The sequence below is a fragment of the Hevea brasiliensis genome, chromosome 3 (assembly GCF_030052815.1).
Source record: "Hevea brasiliensis isolate MT/VB/25A 57/8 chromosome 3, ASM3005281v1, whole genome shotgun sequence".
Lineage (NCBI taxonomy): Eukaryota > Viridiplantae > Streptophyta > Magnoliopsida > Malpighiales > Euphorbiaceae > Hevea > Hevea brasiliensis.
Window position 1 is genome coordinate 4,321,748 of NC_079495.1, and position 11,983 is coordinate 4,333,730.

Genomic DNA, 11,983 nt, shown 5'->3' on the forward strand with positions numbered 1-11,983 from the left:
TGGTAATGTTTTAAAAATCTTGATTTTAATTTTTTAAAAATTATTGAAGGAAACAAATTAATAATTTATTGGTTTTTTTTAAATTATTTTTTAAACAATAACTATATAATTAATAATTACATTAGGAAACACAAAGTTCACAATTAATTTTTTTTTATTTCATAATATTCCCAGTCTAATGGATTAAGACTAATTTATTCGCGCTAGATCGACCCACTAAGAGTAAAGCACTCCCAATAGGTATCGAATCTATTCACGAGGATTAAATACTCGACATCGCTTAAAAGATAAGAGTGCTAAACTCATACCAAACACCTGCTGATAGAATTAAAAATTTTAATTATAGATGTCTAAAAATTGTAATACAGTCGTATAACTTATATACGGAAAGGTGGAGGAAATCTGAGTAATCTGAAGGCATATTTAGACACTATTTATTTTATGTTCATATTTTTTAGTATTAATGAAAAAAAAGTTAATAAAAAATATTTTTTTAATAAAAAGAAAATTAAGTTATTTTTTAAGAAAATAATTTTTTATTTTTAAAAGAGAAAATATTTTTTTATTTTTAAAATTTTGATAGTCTTATTAAAATATGAAAATACTTTTTATACACATAAGATAAAGTTTAACATTGCAACCAAAAAATTAAAAATATTTTTATAAAACTATATTTTTTTTAAAATATTTTTCATATACAAGTTATCTTTTCGAAACAAATAGAGTTTTAATATGACTTATATAACTCACTTTAAAACTATCTTATCATTTAAATGAAAAATTAAATAAATAAAATATTAAAAAAAAATAAACTTAAAAACAAGGTATGATATCTAAAATTTAACATTAATTTGAAATAAAATAATCAAATGTCCCAAAAAAACCAAACTCTAAAATAATAACACGTAATCTAAAATAATTCAAATCCAAATTTAGTTTGATCTAATTGCCACCTCTATTTTTTAATGCGAAAAAAAATCATTGGGTTATTCAAAGATATGCAAAAGCAAGATTTTCTTTGATGTATCAAAAGATAATAATATATTAGTAATGATAATAAAAAAATATTTAGGCATTAGCCGTCCAAATTTTCGACTTGTGCTTCGCCTTAGTTCTCACTTCGTGCTCTCTCTTTCTTCTTGCCTTCCTTACCTCTCACTTTCTTCTTCTATATAATAGAATGATCAACAATATTTTCATACGCATGAGATCAGACAGAGACAATTCAGAAAAAAGAAAATAGATTAGATAGAGAAAGTTGAACTTGTAGGGGATAATCCAAGTCCTTGTCAATAAAGAAGTTATGGAGCTGGCAATTGGATTTCGATTTTACCCTACAGAAGAAGAGTTGATCTCCTTTTATCTGCATAACAAGCTACAAGGGAAGAGAGATGATCTGATCCAGGCTATTGATCGTGTTATACCTGTTCTTGATATATATGACTTCAATCCATGGGATCTCCCACGTAAAATTTCTTTTTCTTCAGTTTCCTCTTCTCTTTCTCATCATGATCACTTCTTTTTTTCTTTTTGATCTTTTTGGTTCTTCCATGATGCTTTGTTAATAACTTATTTTAGGGTTATTTCAAGATCTCTTAGTTCTCTAGTGATGTGATCTGAAATTTTTATTATATTCAAAAAAGAAAAAAAAATTATATGCCTTTAATTAGTAATCAAAACCCATGCAACGTTATGTGCACACACGAAAAAATGGTTCTCTCTTTCTTGCTCAATTACTTTTGTCTTTGCTTGGCTTTAGAATTATCAGGAGAATTGTGCAAGACAGACACTGAACAATGGTTTTTCTTCGTTCCGAGACAAGAAAGAGAAGCAAATGGAGGGAAAACAAAGCGGCTCACTCCTCATGGATACTGGAAATCAACAGGTTCTGCTGATTATGTTTACTCTTCCAACAACAGTTGCATTGGTGGCATAAGAACAATGTCTTTTTATAAGGGAAGGGTTCCCAATGGAAGAAAGACCCAGTGGAAAATGAATGAATACAAAGCCATTGAAGGAGAAGTATTCTGTTCGTCAAATGGTGCACATCCAAGGGTATTGCTAACTCTATATAACCTCTCTCTCTCTCTCTCTCTCTCTCTCTCTATGTATATATATATATAAAGGCATGAAAATGATTTATTCAGATTTTATTTGTAAAATATATGATAATGAATTCTTTTTAGTGCAGGATGTTAAGAATTTGAATCTTGATGGCACCATTCTGTTCAAAAATTTTCGAAGTATTAAATAAAACATACACACTATTATTTTAAATAAATAAAATTAAAATTCTCATTTGATATCGAAATTAATAATGCTTGGTTGAATCTAAATTGTTTACCTGATTCTTGTAATGCATTGTATTTCTTAAGCAAGCTGTGAATCTACAAAGATTTTGCACATGCAAATTAAATAATAAAAAAATGATGATAAATTTTGCAGTTAAGGAAGGAATTCAGTCTTTGTCGTATATACAAGAAATCAGCAAAACGCCTGCGGGCATTTGGTAGAAGGCCATCTGCGGAGAGAGACGAGTCAGGGGCTCGACAAGTTCACAGCGAAGAGGCAAACGCAATAGCAATCCAGGAAAGCCCTCCAACGGTGGATATAAGAAGTTCACCTAAGAGTTCATCGTTCTCAAGAGACAATGATGGCTATCTTTCTCAACCTGCTGGTGATCACAGTAACTTGGCAATGGCTATATCTAACGAGCCACTTTGGGATTGGGATCATTTATATCAGTGCTATTATGATGGAGAGGATGTGCATCTCCTGAAATAGTTGTGCATATGTAATGAGAAATTAAGTTGATTTTGCTGAGATCTTCACCTTGAATAATATCCTAATTAATTTTCCATGTCTACTATACATGATGTAATACTGTGTCTCTGCATGTATTTCACTTAGTAATAGATTGTCTCTGATATTCATCTCATGAAATAGTTTTACATTGAGTCTCCATTGGTTTAAGTTATCAATTAATTGGCAAGCAAGAATTGCCGTTCTTTGATTGGATGTACTGATATCTCATACTAAGTTTTTTCTAATTTTTATTATCATCAATAAAATTATTTTACTTATAAAAAAATAACGAACAAGAAATAAAAATAAATTGCACAACAACCTCATGAATTTGAATTTGATAATTAATGTCAATGTAAATAAGAAATTTTATTAATGAATTTTGATTTAATAATATAGAAATTTATCTTTTAAAATTATGAGATTAAGAGTTTGGATCCCAATTTAAATCCAATCAATTAAGAAGAAATTTGAATTGGATATATATATAAAACTCGAAAGGATTCGTAATTGTTTTAAATTTATATTTAATTAAATGGTTTATAAAATTAAGAGTTAATCTAATGATTCGATTTAAATAAGATTTATTTAGATTTAATTTTATCAATTTAAATTTGTTTTAAAATTAAATAACTAAAATTATTTTTTTAAATAATATTTTTATTCAAAATAATCCACAATATAAAATATACTCAAATTTAATTTAAAATCTCTTATATATAGCAATCTAATATAGATAGCATAAATCTAGCTGATGATTTGATCCAAATCTAATATATACCAACCTTACTCATTTACCATCGCTATATACAGTGGTCAAGTTCACATCCGTGGAGCCCAGGTCTATGCAAATACATGTTCCCATATAAGCAGTTAACTATGGCCTGAGAACTCACAGTTTCACGTTGCTATTGGTATTTCCATTTAAAAAATTACTTTTTTAAATATATTAATTAAAAAATATTAAAAAAATTTTAAATTAAATTTAATAAATTTTAATTATAAAAATATTAAAATAATAAAATTATTTTCTTAAATTATTTTTTTCATAACATTTAAAATAGATTTCTTATTAAAAAAAAAAATTTTAACCTTTTAAATGCAATATCAAACAACACTTAAAGAAATCACTGAATTAAAATTCATTCTTTTCTTTTCTTTTTTTTTTTTACACAAAAAGCAATAAAAACTGATCTAACTAGAAATACAAGTATTTTAATTCATAAAAAAAATCATAAAATGCTATTGAATTTAAAAATATATATATAAAATTAAAATCAAACTAATGAACTTTAACTTATTCATATGCCACACAAGAAAATACAAATGATGAAAGCTAAAACGGTAAAACCCAATTATAGAAGAAATTAATGATAATAATATGCAAATTAAAAGGCTATAATGATTGTGTCTTGGATATTGAACGGATTAAATTTAAGGGTATGATCTGCACCAAAGTACATATTTTAGAATTAATCTTTTGAAAGTTAAAATTGTATATCTATTTGAAGAAAATTCCTCTTTGGTAATAAGCCAATAAGAGAAAAGCAGCATGCGGCCTGGTAAGTCACAAGCTCCTTCTTCTTCCTTCAATTCCCCTTCCTAAGTGGGTAAGTAAATTTCTTAGAATCTTCAGCTTACCAGAAGCTCTTATAAATCCATCCCTCAATATCACATATATATCATTTCAGAATTTAATCACAACTAATGACTTCATTTTTTTAATGTGAAGCTGCCGTTTTCCTTTACTATGTCACTGAAGACTAGAATGAATACAATAAACATTTGGAAAAAAATAATTTTTCTTTAAAAATTTCACATGATAGCAATTTTCTATTTGTTAGAATAAATTATTGAGAAATGCTGGTCATGTTGAACGATGCAATCTATCAGAGACCTCTCTGGTGGACTTCTGAGATATATATATATATATATATATATATTTAACTAGTGGGAAAAAGCTTGATTGGAAGATGAGCACTGACAACATATATGTATTAAAAAAAATATTATGTATGTGGGGTGGAATCCAATTATGAATTTTATATTAGACTTGTATCAGATAATTTGTTTTTGGCAAAAGCCTAATGATTGTGTCATTCTAGAATACACAAGTTGCTAATGATGCGTACAGCTATCTCTCCCTGAACCAAGCTAATACCAGAAGGGTAAGCACTGAGCACTGAGCACTGAGCAGATACTTGAGTTCACCAAGAAATGAGAAATTATTTGTGTTGGAGTACTTGTCAATTTAGCAAATAAGATAAAGGGCTTCACTTGTGGCCAAGATGGTTCTCTGTTGGGGCAGAGTATTGTTCTGGTGGGATGTCCTCAATTTTTGCTCATTGACTGTTATAGTTCTCAGTTGTCGCTGTGATTTGTGGCTCCTGCTACCAAATCATACTTATATTAACTGAAAGTTTAAATTGAAATTAAGAATATTTTGTTTTATAAATCTATAAAATAATATGCTGTAGTTATTTTTTTCATTTTAATTTTAAGTATGTGATTTCTCATATTCGGATTAAGAATGATATTAAAGTAAAACTCTTGTAACAAGGACAACTCCAGCATTCAAAATCTTGACTTGATAAATTTCGATTGGGTATCAACTTCACGCTTAATGATTTCTCTTTTTTTTTTCTTTATTTTAATATCGTGTATAATTATTGAAAAACAAGATTGTTTGCGCTACATTGTGAATATATAAATTTTAAATTTTTTCTTATTAATAATTAGTGTAATAATTAATAAAAAATATTTAATTTGAATATCTTATTAAATTTTAAACAATATTGTTTGCTCTACATTGTGAATATCTCTTTATAAATTATTAAGATACAAATTAATTATAAATTGAATTAATTATAAATTACTTCTGATCAAGTGAACTGTAGTGGAATCACTAAAGTTTTGTTTGGTTGGCGATAATTAGACTAGAGAAGTAAAACTTTCATAGCAAACTATGTTTTGAAAAATTAATTTGTATATTAAATACATTTAGGCCATGCTTTTTGATATGGCATAATTAAAATTATAATGTAATTACGATTACATTGCATATTTGATTACATTATTTGTTAATATGAAAAAAATTAATTTAATGAAATGACAATTACGTAACATAATTAATTATATTTAAAATAACATAATGGTCATTACATACAAAAATGAAGTTAATCATAATTACTTCTTTTAATTTTTTTATTTATTATCAATACTATTACCATCACTACTACTACTTGGCCATCACTACTTCTATCACCACTACTTCTGTTCTGTCATCACTACTACCATTACTACTACCACTACCACAATCATCACCATTATCACCATTCTTATTATCATCATCGTTATTACCATCACTTGACTACCATTATCCTCACTTAATTATTGTCATCTTTACCACCACCTGATTACTACCACCATTACTATCTCACCTTACCACCGTCATCATTATATAATTATCATTGTTACCGCTACCACCACCACTTAGCCACTACTACCACTCGACTATTAATTACAACAACCGTTACCACTCATTATTAACATTATAAATAAATCAAAAATTAAAATAAAAATTATCAGTATATTACATTACTTATATTTTTATTTTATAATCAATAGAGAAATGTGATGACAATTACATTACATTATATTTTATTTATGCTCTATTAAATAAAACCTTATATTATACTTCATAGGAAGTAAGTTTCCTGTAAATGTATTTTTTAGAAAATATAATTTTCAAAATGTAGAATATTTTAAACTAAACAAGGTTAAATCTAATAGAAAATTATCGCAGCCCCCTCCACCAAAGGAGTCAATGGGCACACTTATAATTTAGTAGGATATTCGTTTTCCTCTTAATTATTTTTGGACACATCAGAAACCTGTTAAGAGCTACAATTAGACCCGTTTACAGTCCAATTCCAAATAAAAATTCAACTGAAACTACATCAATTGAATTTAAAATTAAAATAAGATTGAAATTACTTAAAATTAATTTTAAATTGAATTAAAATCGATTAGTTTTATTAGTTAAAATTCAAATTAAAATCAATTTTCTTAAAAATAAAAATTTTAAAATTTCAATATTAATTTAATCAAAATAAAATTTAAATAAATGAAATTGAAATCAAAATTTGAATTAAGAGGATTTTACAATTTAGTTCAAATCTTTTAAACTTTGAATTGAAATTAATGAACTCAGTCGTATTAAATTTTAAAAATAGTGAGATATTGTTTCGAGCTTCAATATATATATATAAAAGTTTAGATGTTATTCGAATAATAATACGATTTGAGATGAATTTTGAGTAATTTAAGATAAATTTTAAATAAATTTGAGATGAATTTAAATATTAAAAATAATAATTTAAATTTAAATTGAATAGGGTGATTTGGAAGGATACCTTAATCCATTTCCATCCTAGGGGTGCAGTGTGGAAAATAATTAAGGGGGGTAAAACAATGGAATTAATCGCCGCAATTATATTATATTTATAAATGGGTGGTTTGGTAAAAATCCTACATGACCATATGCCTATGATACCATTTCGTCAGCCATAATCGTAATCCGTGACAAAAGTTGGCCTTAATTTCATCTTTTTAATACCTTCTTGGATGTAGTCCATCGTTATATATATATATATATATATATATTTGCTTTTTTAACTTTAATAATAATAATTTTTTTACATAGTTTTAACAATAAAATATAAAACAAATTAGATGGATAAACTATTATATAAATGAAATTAAATTATAAAAATTAAATAATATATTTTAAAAAAATAAATGATAAATAATGATAATATACAAGTCTAATTATTAATTTTACTTTAAAATATATATATATATATATATATATATATATATATGTTTTATTATAATATAGCTTAGTGGTTAATCTGTTGAGATAGCTTTATCTTACTTTGGTTTGACTTTCTATACCGTTATAATGATTAAATATTATTTCTATTTAAAAGCGTAATAGAAATCATCAATAAATTATTTAATAATTTATTTTATTAAATATTATTTTGAATTTAATGATATCTCTGTTTATAAAATTGTGTTCAATTAAAAACATTAATCAATAGTTTCAGATTTTAAATTTTAGGAGACTATGTTTTTCATACTTGACGTGTTATAAAGTTTTTATAATTAAAAAAAAACAACCCAAAAGAACGTTAGTGAGAAAAAAAAAAAAAAAGAATTTCTTCATTACTTTTCATGGATCTCATGCCAATTTGCCAAAAGGAAAAGAAAAAACTCTTCTTATATTTTGAATTGCATACTTGCATTACAAGGTCTGACCTGAATACTACGTCATGCTGACTTGAGGCTTGAGAGTGGACCAAGCAACGGAGAACAAACAAAAAAAATTATGGTACTTAAAAATTAATAATTTCGGCAACAACTGTCAGACTACCCTCCCTTTCTCATCGTAGAACAATTTGAGCGTGGTGATATGCCCGCCTCGCTTTGGCTTAATGGGGCTTAATGGCAAGGGCACAATGAATTTAGAGTCACGTTCTCGGTTCGATTTTCATTCTCCTATATACCAATCGATAAAAAAAAAAAAAAAAAAAAACGTGGTGATTTTTATTTATCTTCCACCTATGAAACTCAACACGTGGACAATGAAGTGGACACTTCTCATGCGCCATCTGCCTGCAATCAAGCTGGATCGAACGATGATAGCTCAAATCTATTGTCACCTTACAAAGTCAATAGGCCTTCGAAGCAATGAAAGACCGCATATAAAATAATTTTTCATAGATCAATCATAAATATAAAATTTTATTATCACTCTAAAAATAAATTTTAAATAAATAAAATCTCATAAATTTAAAAAGTAAATCTGATACGAAATTTAATTAAATTATGATAATAATAAAGAAAAATTTTTTATTTTTAATAAATTAATTTTTTCCTCTCAATTCTTTTTTATTTACACACAAAATTTAAGTAATAAAAGATTTTTTTTGAGATGATCATAATATTTTTAACTTTATGAAAGAGAATATGTGTGTTATTATGGGTAAAGAGAGGATCAGTCTGCATATATCTTTAAGATTTAATTTCTCACGTTCGTTAAGTATCATTATACAATTAAAATTATGATTTGTTTTAATTAAAGTAAATATCAATTAATATCAAACCACATTAAAAGAATTGATTTTTGATCATATAGTAATTAATATTACTGGCTAAAATCTTACATTCTCCCACTTGGCATGATAGTCAAGGGATATAAACTTTAATAGTATAAACATTAGGCGCGCATAAAATAAACAAATTATTTCAATAATATATTTCATAATTACCTTGCTATAATAAACCATTAAATGTGAGTTATAGCGGTTGTACATTATTTAATCATATACTCCCTTTCATATACCACAACACTAGTAACTTACCATAGTAGGTTGATAATAGATAGATATATGTATATTGATAATAGATAGATATATGTATATCACATCATGGTCTACAATAATGTCTTGAAAAGACTTTTCCTGTTATCATTCACTCAAAATATTACGTGTACATAATTATGAGAAATAAAAAATATTTTAATGTATGTCAAAAACACATCAATGAGCTCAGAGTGTCAAAGCCAATATATTATACGTTAATACAATCAATACTCATTATAAGAAAATGTTTTTTAAATGTCTTAGATTGTAAACCCTTCATTAACGGATCTGTTATCATGATATCAATACTGTTATGCTTAATAGACATTCTTTGTTTCTGAATTTCCTTGTTAACAACCAAATACTTTAATTTCATATGTTTGATACATTTGGAATATTTGTCATTTATGGAGAAAATATTACTGCAGAATTATCACAATTAATTCTCAGTGGCTTGCTAATGGTGTCAACTAACACAAGTCTTGAAATAAAATTCTACATCGATAATGCATGAAATGTAGCTTTAAAATATGTCATAAATTCTGCTTCCATAATGGATGAAGTAATGACAAACTATGTTTGACACTTTTCCATAATACTGTTCATTCAGCTAATAGGAATGAATAGCCAAAATAGACTTTCATTATCAACACATCTAGCTAAATCTAAATATGAGTATCCAATCACTTTCAGATGATTATATCTCCTTTACATGGGCAAGTAATATTTAATTCTTTGCAGGCACCATAAAAGCTTTTTGTGCAACTTTTCATCAATTCCAAGATAAGGAATTGTAGGGGTGAGCAAATTTCGGTTCAATCAGTTCAGTTTTTAAATTTAATCAATTCGATTTGGTTTTATATTATAAAAATTTTGGCTATTTCGGTTCGATTTTGAAGAAAAAAAATCGGTTAAACCGAACTGAACCGAATAGTAATTTTATATATTCAAATCGAACTGAATCAATTTTTGAATTGATTTATTTTTATGGGAAATTTATGAATTATATTTAATTATATATATATATATAAATTATTTAATTTCATTTATTAATGGTTATTAGGTTCAAACCAAAGTCAAAATTAGACCAAATAACTTGAAAATCAAGTCTAAATTAAAAAATAATAAAAAATAAAACCGATCGATTTGAACCGAACCGTATCGAACCGAAATAGAGCGGTTCGATTCGATTTGATTTTTCATCAATTTATGTTCGGTTCGGTTCGGTTTCTAAAATATGTAATTTGATTTTCATAATTTAATTCGGTTCGGTTCAGTTCGAACCGAATGCTCACCCTTAAAGAATTGTACAGGTATAAGCATACATTAAATTGCCTACAATTGAAGCATAAGGAATTGATTCCATTTCTTTACATTCCATATCATTCTTTGGATATTGATTGTGACTAAATTTGCCCCCTTTTTGCATGGGAACAATTCATAATGAACATTTATACATATTAAATCTCCCTAGAATTCTATTAATATGAGCTTTTTGAGACAATCTTAATAGTTCTTGTAATATATCACGTAAAATTTCTATTCCAATCACAAAGGATGCCTCTCCTATTTCTTTCATTTCAAAATTCTTTGAGATAAAATCTTTAGTCTCACATAATATGCCCAAATCATTTGCAGCAAGTAATATATCATCAACATACAAAATTTAGAAAATAACTCCCACTAATCTAAGGATATATACATCAATAAATGAATTTTTCTTTAAGTCAAAATTCTTTATAGTATCATTGAACTTAATATACCACTAGTGAAGAGATTACTTAAGTCTGTATATTAATTTCTTAAATTTACACACCATATGCCCTTTTTCCTTCAACAAAGAAAACTTTAGGTTGGTCCACATAAATTTCTTCTTCAAGTTCTCCATTTTAAAAGGTTATTTTTACATCTATTTGATGTAACTCTAAATCATAATGAGCCACTAATACCATAATAATTCTTAATGAGTCTAATTCCATAAAACTGGTGAGAAAGTCTCATTATAGTTAACACTATACTTTTGAGTATAACCCTTGGTAACAAGTATTACTTTATATCATTTGATTTTGCCATTCGAGTCACACTTCGTCTTAAAGACCCATTTACACCCAACTCGTTTAGATGTTTTAGCCAATTCGAGGAGATCTCATACTTTATTTTGTTCCATGAATTTTAACTCATATTTCATGGCTTTTAACCAACAGACTCTGTCTTTCTATGGATTGTGAAAATGAAACTAGATCTTTACTGATTCCAATGTCAAAATCTGGCTCTTATAAGTAAACCATATAATCATCATTAATTGCTGATATCTTTTCTCTTTAAGATCTTATTAATAGCATTTCTTGTGGTTCACCTTCATCAGCTCTTTATAGGTTAGCTTTTTTATGGTGTGTTTCATCATTATATTTTACAGCATTGTTAGGGCTTTCAACAACTACTAGAACACCATATGGAGTAGGCGTGGATATAAGAATATTAATAGGCACAGCAAAATCAACTTTAATTTCCTGTATATCTACATACTGTCTCTTAACACTCCCACTAACTTCATCATTTTTCAAGGAATCTAGCATTACCAGTTTCCATAATTCTCGAACTATGGTTTGGAACATAAAACCTATACTCTTTAGATTTCTATGGATAACCAATAAAGTATCCACTTATCATTTGAGAATCTAACATCTTTTCATGTGGATTATAAATTCTTGCTTCTGCTTAACAACCCAAACATGTAGGTGCCTTAAACT

The 11,983-nt window shown here is 26.8% G+C and overlaps 1 protein-coding gene across 1 annotated transcript; it reads left to right on the forward strand.

Moving 5' to 3' along the window:
• Positions 1–1,303: 1,303 nt before the first annotated feature.
• Positions 1,304–2,784, forward strand: LOC110648573 (NAC domain-containing protein 90-like). Its single transcript, XM_021802855.2, has 3 exons — positions 1,304–1,466; positions 1,769–2,055; positions 2,446–2,784. The coding sequence occupies exons 1-3, from the start codon at positions 1,304–1,306 to the stop codon at positions 2,782–2,784; spliced, it is 789 nt and encodes a 262-aa protein (XP_021658547.2).
• The last annotated feature ends 9,199 nt before the right edge of the window (positions 2,785–11,983 follow it).